Source organism: Lynx rufus, unplaced genomic scaffold (genome assembly GCF_022079265.1).
Source record: "Lynx rufus isolate CCGP_SWC_20201006 ecotype Redwood Valley unplaced genomic scaffold, mLynRuf1.p SCAF_5, whole genome shotgun sequence".
NCBI classification, from domain to species: Eukaryota; Metazoa; Chordata; class Mammalia; order Carnivora; family Felidae; genus Lynx; species Lynx rufus.
In genome coordinates, this window is record NW_025814867.1 from 45,924,826 (window position 1) to 45,945,650 (window position 20,825).

Sequence of the window (20,825 nt, forward strand, 5' to 3'; positions counted from 1 at the left end):
TATCCTGTGTGGAAAATGTAGCTTTTATGTGGGTGTAGGACTGCTATAAGAAAGGCATATGTGTAGACTCATTTATGATTCATGAGAAAGCAAAGCCATTATATGAAACTTGAAGGAGAAGATCTAAATCTCAAGAACCTAATGCCAGCAAAGGATGGTTTGATAATTTCAGAAAGAGATTTGGGTTAAAATAGATCAAGAAAGCAAGAGAAGCAGTTTCTATCATCCAAGAGGGAGCAGATGAGTTTCTGGACAACATCACAAAAATTACTGAGGAGAAAGGATATCTGCCTGAGGAGGTTTTTAATGTAGATAAAAGTGCCCTATTCTGCCAGAAAAAAATGCCACAAAGGACATTTATTAGTAAGGACGAGGACTTAAGGCAGGAAGGGATAGGCTAACTTTACTGTTTTATGAAAATGTGATTGGGTTCTTGATCAGGACTGCCCTTATTTGTAAAGCTACTAATCCCCCAGCCTTAAAGCGAAATGATAAACACCACCTGCCAATCTTTTGATTGTACAAGAAGGCCTGGATGATAATATTTTTTTCCAAATTGTTTACATTGATTTTGTGTTCCTGAAGTCAGGAAGTACCTTGCCAGTATGGAACTGCTTTGTAAAGTTATTTTGATGTTGGACAATGCCCCTACCTACCCACAACCCTATGAGTTCAACACCGAAGGCATAAAAGTGGCTTCCTTGCCCCAGATACATTTCTAATTTAGGGAGTCATAAGAATCACTAAGGCTCATTATACGCAACATTCTATGGAAAGGATTATTCTATGGAAGAGAATCCTGAGAGGATATCATAAAAATCTAGAAGGATTACACCAGTGAAGATGCTATTGTTGTTACAGGAAAAGCCATGGAAGCCATTAAGTCTGAAACAGTAACTTCCTTTTGGAGAAAACCATGTCCAGATGATACATATGGTTTCAAAGGATTTACCACAGAAGCAATCAAGGAAATCATTAAAGAGAGTGTAGATACAGCAAAAAAGGCAGGGGTTGGGGGAGCAGATTGAGGAGGTGGTGGTGAAGCGTTTCAAGATACAGAACTTAGACAAATCCAAGAGCTAAAAGATACCACACCAGAGGAATTAACAATATAGGACTTGCTAGAGATTCATGCTTCCAAATCAGCATGTAATGATGAGGAAGGAGACACAGAAAAAGCCATGCCAGAAAACAAACTGATATTAGACAATGTGGCAGAATGGTTCCTGTTATTCAAGACTGGTTTTGACTTCCTTTATGACATGGACCCTTCTGTGATGGGGACACTGAAACTAAAGCAAATGATGGAAGAAAGATTGGTACTGTATAGAAACATAAAAATAAAACAAGTCAGACAAATTACAATGTATTACTGTAAAGCTACACTGAGTGTACATGCCCTCCTGCCTCCTCTTTCACCTCCTCCAACTTCTTTCACAGCAAGACCAATGTCTTCTCCTCGTCCTTTATTCAGGGTGAAGATGATGAAGACCTAATGATGATCCACTTCCACATAATAAACAGTAATTATCATGCTGTAAAGTTAATGAACTTAATGTATTGTGCATGTGTGTTTGTGTGAAAAGCCAATAACTACACAGTGAGAATTGTAGGAGATGTTTTTCTATCATTACTGCCTCAGTATTCATTATGTAGAACATCATGTGCAAGACATGCATGGAAGTAGACCGCGAACATCATGTGCAAGGCATGCATGGAAGTAGACCGCATCTTCTAATATAGGCATACAGTCCTTGCCATACAGCATGCCTCTCTCACGTAATTGGAGAAACTACATTATCAACCTGTTATTGTAGGTAAGTGGTAATTTTTTTAAGATACAATGTTTCCAATATTGTATTATGAGGACTAATACTGTATGCCATAAAAATTTTATGATTCATTCATTGTGTATAGGGTAGGCTACTGTAAAGTAATTGCATCAATTTTAGTAGGCTACCATAACACAATCATATTGCTGTTTCATTATCAATGCATTAATATAAAATAAAAATGAATTTCTTTTTGACATCTTTTCATTTTTGATGTCTGTATTTAACATCTACAGTGTTTTGTATCATGTAAGATGACATAGGTACTGACATAATTTATCTTGCAAACACATGAAGTAAATTTACAATACTGTAAATATATTTTCCTTATGATTGGTTCAGCAACCTTTTCTTTTCTCTAGCTTTACTATAGGATACAATATAAAATGTACAAAATGAGATAATTCACCATTTGTGTTATTAGTAAGGCTTTCGGTCAACAGAAGGCTATTAGTGAAGTTTTTGGAAATCCAAAAGTCATACATGGATTTTCAGCTGTATTGTGAGTCCATACCCCTAACCCCCACATTTTCAATGGTCAACTATATTTGAATACAGATGGGATGAGTGGAGTAGCACCACGCGTCCCAGAAGGATGGAGTACTGAGCAGAGTTTGAAGGTTAGCTAGGAGCCCATCAGGCAGAAAAGGAAGGGAAGTGCTCCAGGCAGGAATGCACCAGGGAAGAGGTACTAACACAGTGCAGATTATGTCTGGGATGGGAGAGGGTCTGAGGGTTGGAAAGGAAGGAAATGACGTTGAGGCTTAGGCTAGGAGTTACTGGGCTAAGGAGCTGAGGCTTTGTTCTAGAGGCCAAGATCAGCACACTTTTTTATGTCAAGGGCCAGATAGGAAAGATTTGGGGTTTGTGGACTATAGGTTTCTGACACTCTATTACATAGAGTGTAGTAATGGTTTCAGGAGAACAGACATGCAGAAGAATGAAACAGGACCACTTTCTTACACCATACACAATAACAAATTGGTTGAAAGACAAAATAGATGTAATACAGGAAACCATCAAAATCCTAGAGGAGAATACAGGCAGCACCTCTTTGACCTCGGCCATAGCAACTTTTTGCCAGACATGTCTCCAGAGGCAAGGGAAACAAAAGCAAAAATGAACTACCGGGACCTCATCAAAATAAAAAACTTCTGCACAGCGAAGGAAACAAAATGAAAAGACAACGTACAGAATGAGAAGATATTTGCAAAGGACATCTCTGATAAAGGGTTAGTATCCAAAATTTATTAAGAACTTAGCAACCTCAACACCCAAACTGCAGCCACTCTGGAAAACAGTGTGGAGGTTCCTCAAAAAATTAAAAATAGAACTAACTACCCTATGACCCAGCAATTGCATGACTAGGTGTTTATCCAAAGGATACAAAAATGATTTGAGGGGGCACATGCACCCAAATATTTATAGCAGTGCTATCAACAATAGCCAAATTATGAAGAGAGACCAAATGTTCATTGACTGATGAATGGATAAAGATGATGTGGTACATGTGTATGTATATGTATGTATATATACATGATGGTTTATTACTTGGCCATCAAAAAGAATGAAATCTTGCCATTTGCATCAATGTGGATGGAACTAGAATGTATTATGCTTGGTGAAATAAGTCAGAGAAAGACCAATATCCTGTGATTTCACTCATATGTGGAATTTAAGAAACAAAACAGATGAACACAGAGGAAAGGAAGGAAAAAAGATAAAAACAGGGAGGCAGACCATAAGAGACTCTTAAACACAGAGAACAAACTGAGGGTTGCTGGAGGGGAGTTGAATGGGAGGATGGGGTAAATGGGTGATGGGCATTAAGAAGGGCACTTGGGATGAGTCCTGGGTGTTATATGTAAGTGATAAGCCCAAGTACATTTTAGAGAAAAGGTTTTGGCTTTTGAGTTTCTGCTTTTCTATTTTCTAGCTGTGTGGCCTGGGTGGGTGGCAATAAAAATGATAAGCTTCATATTTATTAAGTGCTTGCTTTATGCCATACATTGTACTAATAAGCACTTTGTGTTTTAATTATTCTTTCCAGTTATTCTTATCCCTATATTAGTTACAGGTGAGAAAGTTGAGACAAATGGTCTAAATGACTAGCCCAAAACAGCCAAATTTTCCAAGTCTCAGTTTCTTCATCTGTCAATTGAGGATTATTGGAAGGATTAAAATACAAAGCATCTAGCACAATGTCAACCACAAATTCATAATGTTAACTTCCTGTTAGTTGTTATTCCTTCTTTCCCTTTGATGTATCTTTTATGCCACGGTCCAATTTCCTTCCTTTGTAATCAAGGCAGAAGTAATTTTTTACCGACCCTGAGATCCTACAGAACTAAATTTTCAATGTAAGTATTTTAATGTTTTTCATTCATAGTTTTACTGTCTTTTTATGTGTTTAGCATGTTTCCCTAAAAGATTTGCTCATGGAAAGCAAAGGTGTTATCGATTGGCCTAAAGTTATTCACGATGTTCCGTTAATGTTTTCAGATTTACTTTTTAACTAACTGATCACACATACACACACATTATGGCAGCACCTTCAAACGTCTTCCACGCTTCTCAAGTTTCTGACCTTGATCCCTTCCTAGGACCTTCCTCAGTCACCTCTCCTACAACTTCACAGAGGAAGAAAAGCCGGGAAATAGGAGCTTCCTTTGTCTTTTCTACTAGACTCAGGAATCCCCCTGCCTCTGTGCCCATCTAGTTCTCCTTTTTCCTACTCCTAAGGAAAACCCCGCCTCCTAGGTCTGGATCTCTTGCCCTTCAGTCTTCTAGGGGACTTCTTCAATGGATGATCTGCCTGTTCTGGTGTGTCACCTTCCACCTTGACAATACTCAAGTCTTTCTGATGCTTGAAGAGTCCTGTGTGATTGCACATTTCCATCAGGCTGCCATCCTCCCTTCCTCCCTCCCTCCCCTCAGGTCAAACCTCTCCAAAGACTGATCCTTGCCTTCCACCTATTCCTCCGCATATAGCAATCTGGCTCCCATCACTCCTTCCAAAGTAACCAACCACCCCTCTGATGCCATAATCAATGGGCTCCTTTCAGTCATTTTCCTAAAGACTTAATTATTTACTTAGATTTCAACAATCAATAGTGCATTTAGTTGTTTGCCCATTTTCCCCACAAGAATGCAAACTCTGAAGAAACCCTCTTGTTTATTTTTAGATCCCTGTATTCTTTGTGACCTTTTGTTCAAAGGAGATTTACAATAACTACTTGTTGATTGAATGGATCTTACCCTCTTCATGGCAAATTTTACTTTCCCCATCAAAGCACATTTCCCACTCTGATGATCTGTTTGCTTATCTATAACCCATCAGAGGCATGGTTAGAACAGAGAATGCTGTTGGTACTTCCCTCACAGAGCATAGGACCTTGAATAGATATACCTTATTTGCTAATTTTGCCAGGAGTGATGATCAGATAGTTGACCTGAAACAATGCACAATCCATCAAAGATAATGCATTATCACTAGGCTATTATTTAGTGTTTATTTTTTCTCCAGCTAAATTACATTGGCCTCCCTGCTTACTGGTAAAGACCTCCAGGCAGGTTTCTTCTAATTAGGACAAAGAAATAAATAGCATATATACCTGGTTTTTCTTGTATCCAGTCAGATAACCATTGTAAATGGCAATCACAGGTCCATGGGTTCCCGTGAAGATAAAGGCTTTCCAAATCAGGCATATAGGAAATCATCTGTTGAGGGAGGGTGCTCAGGAAGTTATCGGACAAGTATAGGTACTTAATGAAAGATATTTTAAATATCTGGAGGTATTGCAAAGAGACAAATGTATCTGGATGGAGCTTAGTGAGCTGATTTCCTTCCAAGTGCACCAGCCGGAGAAAGGTGAGTCCATAGAAAACCTCTGGGTTTATAAACTCAATATTGTTGTGGTCCATATGCAACCGTGTCAAGCTCCTGAGGCCATAAAAAGTATCTTTCTGAAGTTTTCGAATTTTGTTATAGCTCATTTTTAATACCTAAGAATTAAAAACAACAACACACATTTAGTTTGTCAAAGGAATTTTTACAAAAGGGAAAAGTGTATCAATAATAAAACATGCTGGAATTAATCCGATGCAACACATGTATCTTGTTTGCAACTAATTTGTATCTTCTATTCAAACTAATTCAACAAATTAGTTGCAAATTAAATAGGAGAATACCAGGGAAATAAGAATACTCATGAAAATTTGAAAATATTAAGGAGTTATTGCTAAAATGTAAAGATAGAATAATTGTGGTTATTTTTAAAAGATTCCTCAACTTTGAGATATCTCCTAAAGTACTTACAGATTAAGATATCTTGGATTTCTTTCAAAACAATGCAAAGAAGTAAAAAAAAAAGTAGTGGGTAGAAGTACAGGTGAAACAAGATCTGTTATTTGTTGATAGCTACTGAACTTGGGTGATGATATGTTGGGATTTTTTACACTATTTTCATTTTGTATGTGACTTAAAATTTCCATAAGTTTTTTTTTAATTATCTTGATATTTCAAGTAGATTTAAGAATTCTTGAGCCTGCATTTTTCATAAGAAAGCAATATATTGAATTTATCTTTTACATTTGTAGCAGTTCTTTTGAGATATACTTCATAGGGCATAAAAATTCACCTCTTTGAAGTGTACATTAAGTGATTTCTAATATAGTAACAGGGTTGTGCAACCATCTCCATTATCTTTGCAAAGTTTTCATAACCCCAACATGAAAATTGATGCCACTGGCAGTCATCCCCCCCCCCCCTCCCTAGCCCTAGAAAACCACTACTTTACTTTGTTTCTTTGGATTTGAATTTTCTGGATATTTAATGTAAATGGAGTCATACAATATGTGGCCTTTTGTGTCTTGCTTTTTTTCAATTTGCCTAATCTTTTCAAGTCTCATCCCTATTGTAGAATTAACAGCCCTTCATTTCTTTTTGGTGCAGAACAATATTCCATGTATGCATGTAACCTATTTTGCTAATCCACTTGTCAATGAGGACATTTGGGGTGTGTTCCACTTTTTTGGTTATTATGTGGAATATGATTTTAGTTGATTTTGCATTGAAATTAAAATAATTTCTGAATATTTCAAGAGCATGGGGGTATTCTCCAAGTTCTCCACTTATTAGTTGAACTTACACTTTCTCCAAAAAGAAAAAGAAATTCTAGCATTTTTTCCCCCTGATGTGACCTAAGATGTCACCTCTGTTGAAGCATGCTTTTCTGGAAGCCAAGTTCCCTAATCAGAAAAAAAAAAAAAAATTAAACTGACAACATACAAAAGATTCAACCTAATTATTACGTTGTAATATAATCTCAAACTCCATGTTCTTCAATATTTGTTGAAAACCCAGTGAAGAGAATAAATATGTATGGAAGTTCCATGAAGGGAATGTATTCCAACCAATTTTCTGAAGACATATACTCCAAATAATGTTTTATTGAGTGAAATCAAGGGAATCACATGCTCAGACTGAATTCCACTGCATTACACAGCCCTGGTATGATGTCAAAGCACTCTATGAGCACTGAATTTGATCTTTTATAAAGATATTACTGACTTGATTTTGTTATGCTCTATCTATTTTATGAGAGCTTTTGAATAGAAATTAGATGTGCCTTGGGGATCAAGATGGTAGAGTAGGATTTTCAGTTTATCTTGTTCCATGGACAAACCAAAACTACAACCATTTGTAGAACAACTATATCTGAGAACAAACTGAAGACTTGCAGAGAAGATTATATACAATTAAGGATATAAAGAAAAAGCCTCACCATTATGGATAAGAGGGACAAAAATATGGTTAAGATCCACAACGCCAGTGTAATGACCTATAAGTGAGGGGGGGGGCAGTGGGTATCATAACCATCGAGGACTCCCTGAGGAAACAAAGGTTTAAGCCCCACATCAGATTGGACTCCCAAGTCTAGGGAACCCACACTACGAAGACAAGCCCCCATAATGTCTGGCTTTGGAAGCCAGTGGGGCTTAGGTCTGTGAAGGAAACAGAGACTCTGCTCTTAAAAAGTGTGAGTGTAATCTCACTTGCTCCAAGTCCCAGAGCAGAGGCAGTAGTGTGAAAAGTGCCTGGGATTACATGTAAAGGAGATTAATTTTAAACCATGTGCCAGAGGTGTAGGGACCTGCTTTAACATTCTTTGGGAACAGAAGTGATAGTAGGCACCATTTCTTTTAACTCCCCTTCAATCTCACTGTCCCAGGGCTGGTGAGAGCAATTTCTTTCCAAGCAGCAGTCAAAACCAGACCTCACTGCCAGTCACATTCGAGGCCTGTACCCCCCACCCGTGCATACAAGCCAGAGCAGGAGAGTGCACACAATCCAGACAGGGATATCCCAGGTGCACCTCAGTTGGATGGACCACAGGGGTTTGAGCTATTACACCCCATAAGACACCTACATAAAGCCACTTACTCCTTCAAGACTGGGTAATGCAACTCATCAACCTAATACATAGAAACAAATGGACAAAATGAAGATACAGAAGAATATGTTCCAAATTAAAGAGCAAGACAAGACCACAGGAAAAGACTTAAGGGAACAAATAAGCAATCTACCTGAAAAATAATTCAAAATCATGACCATAAAGATGCTCACCAAACTCAGAAGAAGACTGAATCAACACTGTGAGAACCTCAACCAAGAGACAGAAAACATAAAAAGGAGCCAATCATAATTCAAAATCATGACCATAAAGATGCTCACCAAACTCAGAAGAAGACTGAATCAACACTGTGAGAACCTCAACCAAGAGACAGAAAACATAAAAAGGAGCCAATCAGAGCTGAAGAATAACTGAAAAAATATACTAGAGGGAATTGACAGGAGATTAGATGCTACAGAAGTAATCAGTGATGTGGAAGACAGTAGTGGAAATCACTCAAGTGGAACAGTAAAAAGAAAAAATTAAAAACAAAATATAGTTTAAGGGATCTCTGGGACATCAGGCATACTAATATTTCCATTATAGTTGTCACAGAAGGAGGAGAGAGAAAAAGGGACAGAAAACCTATTTGAAGTAGTAATGACTGAAAACTTGCTAACCTAATAAATGAAACAGACATCCACATCTAAGAAGCAGAGATTCCTAGAGAAGATCAAGACACACTATAATCAAATTATCAACAGTTTAAGAGAGAATCTTAAAAGCAGCAAGAGAAAAACAACTAGTTACACACAAGGAAACCTCCATATAACTATTAAAACTGATTTTTCAGCTGAAAAGTTACAGGCCAGAAGGGAGTGATAGGATATATTCAAAGTGCTAAAGGAAATGAAAATCACAATCAAGAATTCTCTACCCAACAAGATTATCAGTCAGAATTGAAGAGACAGATGGAGTTTCCCAGACAAGCAAAAGCTAAGGGAATTCATCAACAACAAACTAGTCTTATAAAAGAAATGTTCTTATAAAAGAAATGTTAAAGGAACTAATATAAGTGGAAGAGAAGAGGCCATAACTGGAAAAAGTGAAATTGTGAAGGAAATGATCTCATTAATAAAAGTAAACATATATTAAAAGTAGTGGATCCACCACCTACATAACTAGTATGAAGGTTAAAATACAAAACTAGTAAAATCATCTAGACTTATAATATTAGTCAATGGATACACAAAATAGTAAGACATAAAATAGGATATCAAAATATGAAACATTTGGCAAGGTGGTAAAAATATAGTGCTTTTAGAACACCCTTGAACTTAAGTGATCCTCAACTTAAAATAGGCTGCTACATACATAAAATAACATATATGAGCCTTATGGTAACCATAAACCAAATACCTATTATAGTTTCACAAAAACAATAAAAGATATAAACATAACACTAAGAAAACTCACCAAATGATAAGGAAAGAGATTGTAAAAAACAGAACTATGAAAAAAAAAAAAAACAAGAACAACAGAAAGCCAACAAAATGACAGTAAGTACAAGTCTATGAGTAATTATTTTTATTGATGTATAATATGCAATGTTATATAAGTTTCAGGTGTACAACATATGGATTCAAGAATTTCATACATTACTCATTGCTCACCATGAGAAGTGTAGTCACCATATGGTATTATTACAATAGTGACTATTGTCTCTGTGCTGTGATTTTCCTCTCCAGGGCTTATTTTATAACTGGAAGTTTGTACCACTTTATCTTATCTATTTTACCATCTCCCTACATACATTTCCTCTGATAACTACCAGTTCTCTGTATTTAAGAGTTTGCTTTTCATTTTTTTCTTCATTTGTTTTGTTTTTTAGATTCTACATATAAGTGAAATCATAAGGTATTTGTCTTTTTCTGATTTAATTCACTTAGCACAATGCCCTCTAGGTCCATCTGTGTTATTGCAAATAGCAAGATCTTATTCCTCTTTATGGTTGAGTAATATTCCATTGTATTTATATATACCCTATCTTTATCCATTCATTTGTTGATGCTCCTGTATCTTGGCTATTTTAAATAATGCTAAAGTAAAAATAAGGGTATATATATCACTTTGTTTGCATTTTATTTGGCTGATACCCAGTAGTGGGATTACTGTATTATATGGTATTTCTATTTTTTTAATTAAAAAAATTTTTTAATGTTTTTTTTTTTTTTGAGAGAGAGACAGAGTGCAAGCGGAGGAGGGGCACAGAAAGAGGGAGATACAGAATCCAAACTAGGCTCCAGGCTCTGAGCTGTCTGCACAGAGCCCAACACGGGGCTCAAACCCACAAACTCTGAGATCATGACCTAAGCCAAAGTCAGACACTTTAACAGACTGAGCCACCCGGGCACCCCATTATTTCTATTTTTAATTTTTTGAGGAGCTTCCATACTGTTTTCCACAGTGGCTGCACCAATTTACATTCTCACTAGCAGTGCACAAGGGTTCCCTTTTCTGAACATCCTTGACAACACTCACTTGTTATTTCTTGTCTTTTTATTTCTAGCCATTCTGACAGGTGTGAGGTGATATCTCATCATGGTTTTGATTTGCATCTTCCTGATGACTGGTTATGTTGGGCATGTTATATTCAGCCATTTGTATGTCTTTTTTGGAAAAAATTTTGATTCAGGTCATCTGCTTTTTCTTTTAATGTTTATTTATTTTGAGAGAGAGAGAGAGAGAGAGAGAATGCAAGCACGAGTGGGAGAGGGGCAGAGAGATGGGGGGAGAGAGAATCCCAAGCAGGCTGTGTGCTCTCAGTGGGGAGCCCAATGCAGGGCTCAATCTCACAAATTGTGAGATAATAACTCTAAATCAAGAGTTAGATGCTTAACTGACTGAGCTACCCAGGCAACCCTGCTTTTTTAAGTTGAATAATTTTTTTTTGTTGGCATTGAGTTGTATAATAAGTTCTCTGTAGAGTTTGAATTTTAACTTCTGATCAGATATATCATTTGCAAATATCTTCTCCCATTAAGTAGATTGTCTTTTGTTGATGGTTTCCTTCACCATTTTCATTTTGGTGTACTTCCAACAGTTTATTTTTGCTTTTTGTTTGCCTTGCCCAAGGAGAGAGATCTAGAAAAATGTTGCTATGGCTGATGTCAAAAAAGATTACTGCCTATGTTTGCTTCTGGAATTTGTGGTTTCAGGTCTTTAATCCATTTGAGTTTATTTTGTGTATGGTGTTAGAAAATGGTTCAGTTTTATTGTTTTGCATGTAGTTGTCCTGTTTTGCCAAAACCATTTATTGAAGAGACTTCTCCCCATTGTATATTCTTTCCTCCTTTGTCATAGATTAATTGACCATATAAGTATGGGTTTATACTGGTCTCTATTCTGGTCTATTGATCTGTGTCCATTTTTTGTGCCAGTACCATCCTGTTTTGATTACTACAGCTTTGTAGCATAGTTTAAAACTGAGAAGTGTGATATCTCCAGTTTTATTCTTTTTCCAAATTGCTTCTTTGGCTATTTGGGGTCTTTTGTGGTTCCATACAAATTTTATCTGTTCTAGTTCTGTGAAAAATGCTGTTGGTATTTAGACAAAGGTTGCACTGAATCTGTAGATGGCTTTGAATATTAACATTTAAAAAATTTTTTTAGGTTTGTTTATTCTGAGAGAGAGCGAGGGAAGGAGAGAGAATCCCAAGCAGGCTCCGCACTGTCAGCACAGAGCCTGATGTGGGGCTTGAACTCATGAGCCTCACATGAGATCATGACCTGAGCCAAAATCAAGAGCTGGACACCCAACCGAATGAGCCACCCAGGCGTCCCCAGTGTTATAAACATTTAATGATAGCTTCCAATCCATTAGCATGGAATAGTTTCCAATTTGTTGATGTCACCTTCAATTTCTTTCATCAGTGTTTTACATCAATGGTTAGAACATCAGTGTTTTTGTTTTCAGAGACAGATCTCTTACCTCCTTGGTTAAGTTTATTACTAGTGTACAGAAATGCAGATTTCTGTATATGAATTTTGTATCCTGAAACTTTGCTTAATCAATTCATCAAATTCGTTTTGTGGTTTTTTTTTTTTTTTTTTGGTGGAGTCTTGAAGATGTCGTATATATAGTGTCATATCATTTGCAAATAGTGACAGTTTTACTCTTTATCAATTTAGATTCCTTTGCTGCAGCTAGGATTTCTGAAGAGTACTATGTTGAACAAAAGTGGCATGTCTGTGTTTGTTTATATGTATTAGGGATGCCAGGTATGTCTCCTGATCTTGTATAGAAGTGATACACTGCCCCTGGTCACCAGAGCCAGGCACTCCAGGGGTATTCTCTATGTGAACTGTGTACACCCTATGGTTTTGGCTGAACCACATTTACTTTCAGCCAGTCAGCTGCAATGACTGGCTTTGTGGGCTCAATAAGCCAGGTTTGTTCCCTGTGCTGCTGAGGGGTCTGAGGCCACCAAGTACTTCTAGGTTGATGGGGTCAGCAGTCAAGCTAGCTGTCTGCAATTAGCATGTCTGCACAAGTGCACCAAATGGCAAGGCTTCCTCCCTGCATGGCCTGTGGAAACTTTCAGTGGTCAGACTGTGTGTCTGTAGTCAGCAGCTGCTGCAAGTGTGACTGCACTGGCTGGTAGGGCCTCTCTCATAACAGTCAAAAGGTTCAGCTCCGGGATATGCTGGTATATGTTTATCTTCCCCTATCCCCAGGGCAAAAGTCCCTCTGGAGTAGCAGTGGTTCCTGATGGGGCATGAGCTGTGTTGGAGGGATGACTGCCAAGGTGGGCAGGTTGAAGGGAGCGGGACATGCCATGCTAGCAAATTAGGTGAAGAGTATTAGTGCTGGTTCCTGTAAGTGTCAGGCTATCTAGCGTGGGGCAGGGAAGAAGAATGGATCTGGCCAGCCTATTGTTATTAGAAGTCTCCTGAGGATCCCTGCTCCTCCAAGACACATTTTTAGATTAGAGTAAACAAATCTCCTTCACACATACTTCAGGTGCTTTTCCAACTGCTGCTTCTGTGCTGGTTTTGCGGGCCATGTTATTTATTATGCTGGTTCTCTAAAGGCAGGGATTCAAATTCCTATCACTCTCAGGCTTTGCCAGAGCCAAGTTCTGCTGATTTCAAAAGCTCCTTAAACCCTAATAATTTTCAAAGCTAGATGTTATGGGGATTCATCTTCATAGTATATGTCCTTAGTGCCTGGAGTGCATGGTGTGGAGTTTGGCTTTCTCACCAGGGGTTTGGTTCCCAACCACATCTCCACCCTTCCCACTTTTTTTGATGTGGCCTCCTCTCTAGAAATGACTGCAGAAGGTCTGTTTTACTAGTCTTCACGTCTTTTTCAGAGTTAGTTACATAGATGTAGCTGTAATTTCTGTGTCCATGTGATATGGTCAGCTCAAGAGTCTACTCTGCATTCTTTTCTTGAATAAAACTCAGTAAAAATATAAATGGACCAAGGGATCCAGTCAAAAGACATAGTGTTACTGATGAACAGAAAAACAAGATCCAGGGGCACCTGGATGGCTCAGTCAGTTAAACATCCAGCTCGTGATTTTGGCTCAGTTCGTGATCTTATGGTTTTTGAGTTCAAGTGCTTCACGGGGCTCTGCTCTGATAGCACAGAGTATGCTTGGGATTCTCTCTCTCCCTCTCAAAATAAATAAATATACTTAAAAAAAAAACCCACCAAAATCCATATGAGCCTACAAAACACTTCAAATCTTAAGACAAATCTATACACACACAAACTGAAAATGAAGGGATGGAAGAAAATATGTAAATCAAAATGAAAAGAAAGCTGAGGTAGGTCTACTTTTATCAAAGAAGACAGACTTTAAAACAAAGACTAGACTTCCAGGGAAGTTGGCAGAGTAGGAGGATCCTAAGCTCACCCTGTCCCATGGATACACCTACATAAGGCACACATTAGTGTAAATAACTCAGAAAACAACCCAAGCACTGGCAGAAAAGACTCCACAGCTAATCATAGAGAAAAATACACCCTGAAAATGGTAGAAAGAAAGGAGACATGGTTGGGAACCAAACAGACCCACAAGACCGACCACAGGAGGGAGAGACACTGCAAGCACACAGAAGGAGTGGAGCAGATGCTCCCCATGTCAGGCACCCCAGGCAGGGAGGACCCTCACTGGGAAGACAAATCCCCTTAACATCTGGCTTTGAAAATGGGAGGTGCTCAAAACCATGAGCAAACCATAAGAGACTCTTAAATACTGAGAACAAACTGAGGGTTGATGGGGGCAGAGGGGAAAATGGGTGATGGGCATTGAGGAGGGCACCTGTTGGGATGAGCACTGGGTATTGTATGGAAACCAGTTTGACAATAAATTATATAAAAATAAAATAAAATAAAAATCAGTGGGCTCAGTTCACCTCTAGGAGAGCAGGAGGATGATTAGAAATTGAGTCCCCACCTTAAAAAGACATCATAACAACATGCTGAGATATAGCACAGAAGCAGCAGTTTGAAAAACTTCTGGGGTATACATAAAGGAGATTTATTTAGTAATCTCACAATATGTGCAGCAAGGGCAAGGATCTTTAGGAGATTTTCCTAAGAAAAAAAGAGCTGGTGGGCACCATTTCTCCCCCCTGGCCCCCAAGCCTGGATACACAGATACCTGCAGGAACCAGAGCAAATATTATCAAGCTTTGCTAACAGCACACCCTGCCCCTGCATTCTCCTGTGCACCTGCCACATCCAACCTGCCCTTGACAGGAGCTTTCCAAAGCAGCTCAGGTTTCTCACAAGCAGACCTGCACAAACATTGATAAGTGTGTGCCCAACCTGTGTAGCATTCTCATGCTGCTAAGCCCAATCTAACCTTCCCTCAACAGGAGTCCATCCAAAGCAGTGCCACAAATGTGGCATTGTGCAAGCAGCCTTGACAATGTCCAGAACCACTCCAAAGTGTCTCCTGATCTGGGAAGAGGAGAAGATAAGCACACACACCACCAGGTCTACTGCAGCCCCAATAAACCAATGAAAGCCTCCCACGGGACAACACAGGGAAAACAGCTTGCTGATTGGTGTGACTGCAGCTTTGGCAAACATCTGGTCTGACCCAACTCAAATGGAAAGTAGCCCCAGACTAGCCCCTTGATAACACAGGGACTAAAAGGGAGCCATTGCAGATGACTGGACTGAAGACAAATGCAACTCAGCCACAACACACATAGAGGACACCCCTGAAGAGCCAGGTTCTGGTGAACAGGGGCCACTTCAGTGCAGGGTACTAAAGAACCTCTTCTTCATAAAGCCACTACTTTTAAAAGCAAGGAACATAGATGACTTTCCCAACACACAGAAACAAAGTTAGAAAAAATGAGGAGACAGAGGAATATGTCCCAAATCAAAGAAAAGCACAAAATTCCAGGAAGAGAGCTAAACAAAACAAAGATAAGTTATACGCCTGATAGAGAATTTAAAGTAATGGTCATAAAGATGCTTACTCCATTTGAGACAAGAATGGAAGACCTCAGTGAGACCCTTAACAAAAAGACAGAAACAATAAATAACCAATTAGAGATTAACTCATTAACTAAAATTAAAAATACATGATGGAGAGTGATCCAACATGGCAGAGAAGTAAGGGGGGAACTGAAATTCCCTCATCCCTCAAATACAGCTGTGTTGAGGCCAAAGGACTTTGAATTCCAAGAGTCCAGGCTGCAGAGTGACAGAGACATCTCCAGAGACCCATGGGGACAACCTGGTGGGCCATGGGTACGTGACTGCAAACTGGAAGAGATAAATCAGACTGTGTAGGCACAAAGGGGAGGAATCCCCTTTTGCAGAGAGACAAAGGGAAGAGAAAGAGAAGCTGGGGAAGCATAGGACTGTATCTGTACAAGAAAAAAACCACCAACTGGGATGGAGAAAGATCCAATCTCTGAGGGGCTTCCTCCAGACTGGGGCCAGCTGCCTGGTTCACGCACCTGGGGAGGAGGGGAGCCAGGCCCAGGCTCAGTGGCTAGGTCAAGGGTACAGTCTGCAGTGGGAGAAAACAATCCCCTCCCTGGAGTGCTGTGGGAAGAAGGTATACAACTGTTCCAAGACTGCCTGCACCTGCTAGCCAGAGACAATATATTGATGGCACAGAGCTGCACTTTCCCAGAACCAGGGCACAGAGCAGGATCCTTTAAGATATCCGGGTTTAAATCCCAGCCAAACATGAGGGAGGGACAGGAGTTGGAGTGGGACAAACTGTGCACAGCCCTGAGGTGGCACAAAGCATCTCCTCCCCTCAACCAGGGTGCATGGAGTGGGGCCCTTTAAGATATTGGGGGTTAAATCCAAGCTAAGTGCCAGGGAGGCACGGGAGTCAGTAGAGTGGGACAAACCATTAAATTTTATTTTTCCCCTGCCCCTGTCATTTCTCTCTTTGTATGGGATAAGGCTCTCACATAAACACCGACCTCACCCCATCATTTTGTTGTAGCTGGTGTTTTTTTGTTTTTTGTATTTGTTTTGTCTTTGGTTTCTTTGTTTTCTTTTAGGGCTACTTCAACAAATAAAGCACACCTGGTGGAGGGTCCAAAGCTTCATGACAAATAGGGAGATAAAACAACCAGAGTCACAACAGCAGAGAGCAAGTAACACACTCCAAAAAACACCTCCTGAAGGTCCAGGCCCTGGACAGTGCATGACCCCTCTTTAATATAGTAGGGCTCGCAGGTGCAGGACACATAACAAGCTTTTGAAACACATAAGGGACAGAAAACTAGCAAAAATGATGCATGGAGGAATTCTCCTCAAAAGAAATTCCAGGAAGAAATGACAGCTAAAGAATTGATCAAAACAGATATAAACAATATAACTGAACAAGAATTTAGAATAAGAGTCATAAGATTAATCGCTGGGCTTGAAAAAAGCATAGAAGACAGCAGAGAACCTATTGCTGCAGAGATCAAGGAACTAAAACATAGTCATGATGAATTTACAAATGTTGTAAATGAGGTGCAAAATAAACTAGAGGTGGTGACAGTGAGGATTGAAGAGGCAGAGGGGAGAATAAGTGAAACGGAAGATTAAAATTATGGAAAAATATGAAGCTAAGAAAAAGAGAGATAAAAAAATGCTAGACCACCAGGGAAGAATTAGAAAACAAAGGGATTCATTGAAACATAATAATATCCATATCATTGGAGTTCCACAAGAAGAAGAACAGGGAAAAAGGGGCAGAAGGTGAACTTCAACAAATCATAGCTGAGAACTTCCCCAATCTGGGGAAGGAAACAGACATTGAAATCCAGGAAACACAGATACCTCCCTTCAGATGTAACTTGAAACAATCTTCTGCACAACATATCATAGTGAAACTGGTAAAATACAAAGATAAAGAGAGAATTCTGAAAGCAGCTAGGTACAGAGGGCCTTAACTTACAAGGGTACACATATAAGGGTAGTAGCACACTTATCTTCTGAACCTTGGCAGGCCAGAAGGGAACGACAGGAAATTTTCAGTATGTTGAATAGGAAAAATATGCAGCCAAGAATCCTTTATCCAGCAAGCCTGTCATTCAGAATAGGAGAAATAAAGTTTTCCCAGACAAACAAAAACTGAGGAGTTCATCACCACTAAACCAGGCCTACAAGAGATCTTAAGGGGGACTCTGTGAGTGGAAGGTTACAAGGACCACAAAGGACCAGAGACATCACTACAAGCATGAAACCTACAGACCTCACAATGACTCTAATAAACCCATATCTTTCAATAATAACACTGAATGTAAATGGACTAAATGCTCCAATCGAAAAACATAGGGTATCAGAATGGATAAAAAAAACAAGACCTATCTATTTGCTGTCTACAAGAGACTCATTTTAGACCTGAGGACATCTTCAGATTGAAAGTGAGGGGATGGAGAACCATCTATCATGCTACTGGAGTCAAAAGAAAGTTAAATTAGCCATACTTATAAAATAAAATCTAGTTTTCTGATTTTTTTTAATGTTTATTTTATTTTTGAGACAGAGCATGAGTGGGGGAGGGGCAGAGAGAGAGACACAGAATCCCAAGCAGGCTCCAGACTCTGAGCTGTCAACACAGAGCCTGATGTGGGGCTCAGACTCACCAACCACAAGATCATGACCTGAGCCTAAGTTGGACGCTCAACCGACTGAGCCACCCAGGCGCCCCCAGACAAACTAGATTTTAAACTAAAGGCTGTAATAAGAAATGAAGAAGGAAATTATGTCCTAAATTATGGGTCCTATCCATCAAGAAGAGCTAACAATTATAAACATATATGCACATTTGGGAGCACCCAAATATGTAAAACAATCACAAACATAAGCAATCTTATTGGTAAGAAAGTTGTAATTGCAGGGGACTTTAATACTCCACTTACAACAATGGACAAATCATCTAGGAAGAAAATCAATAAAGAACAATGGCCCTGAATGATACGCTGGACCAGATGGACTTGATAGATATGTTCAGAACTTTTCATCCTAAAGCAGAATACACATTCTTCTCAAGTGCATAAGGAAAATTCTCCAAGAGAGATTATATACTGGGTCACAAAACAGCCCACAATAAATATAAAAGAATTGAGATCATACAATGCAGATTTCAGATCACAATGCTGTGAAACTTGAAATCAACCACAGGAAAAAGTTTGGAAAGCCTCCAAATGAACAGAGGCTAAAGAACATCCTATTAAAGAATGAATGGGTCAACCATGCAATTAAAGAAGAAATTAAAAAATATATGGAAACAAATTAATATGAAAACACCACAGTCCAAACCCTTTGCAATGCAGCAAAGGCAGTCCTAAGAGGAAAATACATTGCAATCCAGGCCTATCTCAAGAAACAAGAAAAATCCCAAATATGAAATCTAACAGCACACCCAAATAAACTAGAAGAACAGCAAAGAAACCCCAAACCCAGCAGAAGGGAAATAATAAACATCAAAGGAGAAATAAACAATATAGAATCCAAAAGAAAAAAAAAAAGAAAACGAGTGGAACCCATCAATGAAACTCAGAGCTGGTTTTTTGAAAAAATAAACTAAATTGATAAACCCCTAGCCAGAGTTCTCAAAAAGAAAAGAGAAAGGACCCAAACAGATAAAATCATGAATGAAAATGGACTTATCACAATCAATACCTCAGAAATACAAGCAATTATCAGAGAATACTATGAAAAATTATATGCCACAAACTGAACAACCTGGAAGAAATGGACAAATTCCTAGACACCCACACACTACCAAAACTCAAATGGGACGAAATAGAAAATTTGAACATACCCATAACTAGTGAAGAACTTATATCAGTTATTAAAAATCTCACAACAAATAAGATTCCTGGGCTAGATGGCTTCCCAGAGGAATTCTATCAGAGTTAATACCTATCCTTCTCAAGCTCTTCCAAAAAACAGAAAAGGAAGGAAAACTTCCAGACTCATTCTATGAAGCCAGCATTACTTGATTCCCAAACAAGACAGAGACCCCACCAAAAAGGAGAATTTAGCCATCAGGCCAATATCCCTGATGATCATGGATGCAGAAATGCTCAACAAGATACTAGCAAATCAAATTCAACAGCATATAAAAAGAATTATTCACCATGATCAAGTGGGATTCATTCCTGGGCTGCAGGGCTGGTTCAGTATTCACAAATCAGTCAATGTGATACATCACGTTAATAAAAGAAAGGATAAGAATGATATGATCCTGTCAATAGATGTGGGAAAAGCATATGACAAAATACAGCATTCTTTCTTCATAAAAACCCTAAAGAAAGTCGGACTGGAAAGAACATACTTAAACATCATAAAAGCCATATATGAAAAGCCCACAGCTATTATCCTCAATGGGGAAAACACAGAGTTTTCTACGAGATCAGGAACATGGCAGGGATGTCCACTCTCACCACTGTTGTTAATATAATGTTGGAAGTCCTAGCATTGGCCATCAGACAAGAGACATCAAAATTGGCAAAGAAGTAGTCAAACTTTCACTTTTTGCAGAAGACATGATACTCTACATGGAAAACCCAAAGACTCCACCAACAGGCTGCTAGAATTGATACATTAATTCAGCAATGTTGCAGGGTAAAAAATCAATGTACAGAAATTGGTTGCATTTCTATACACCAATAATGAAGCAACAGAAGGATAAATCAAGAAATGGATCCCATTTACAATTGCACCAATAACCATAAAATACCCAGGAATAAACCTAAGCAAAGATGTGAAAGATCTGTTTGCTGAAAATTATACAAAGTTTATGAATGAAGTTGAAGAGGACACACAGAAATGGAAAAACATTCCATGTTCATGCATGGGAAGAATAAATATTATTAAAATGTCAATACTATCCAAAGCAATCGACACATTCAAAGCAATCCCAATTAAAATTGCATCCGCATTCTTCTCAAAGTTAGAACAAACAATTTTAAAATTTGTATGGATCCACAAAAGACCTCGAATAGCCAAAGTAATACTGAAGAAGAAAACCAAAGCAGAAGGCATCACAACCCCAGACTTTACCCTCTACCACAAAGCTGTAATCATCAAGACAGTATGGTATTG

General features: G+C 38.7%; 1 protein-coding gene across 1 annotated transcript in view; it reads right to left on the minus strand.

Annotated features, from left to right (window-relative positions):
- Positions 1–20,825, minus strand: part of IGSF10 (immunoglobulin superfamily member 10) — a 77,691-nt gene that overhangs the window by 16,475 nt on the left and 40,391 nt on the right. The window contains exon 3 of the mRNA XM_047099824.1: positions 5,447–5,837. Coding sequence (XP_046955780.1) covers positions 5,447–5,837 — 391 coding nt within the window. The remainder of the gene's footprint in view (positions 1–5,446; positions 5,838–20,825) is intronic.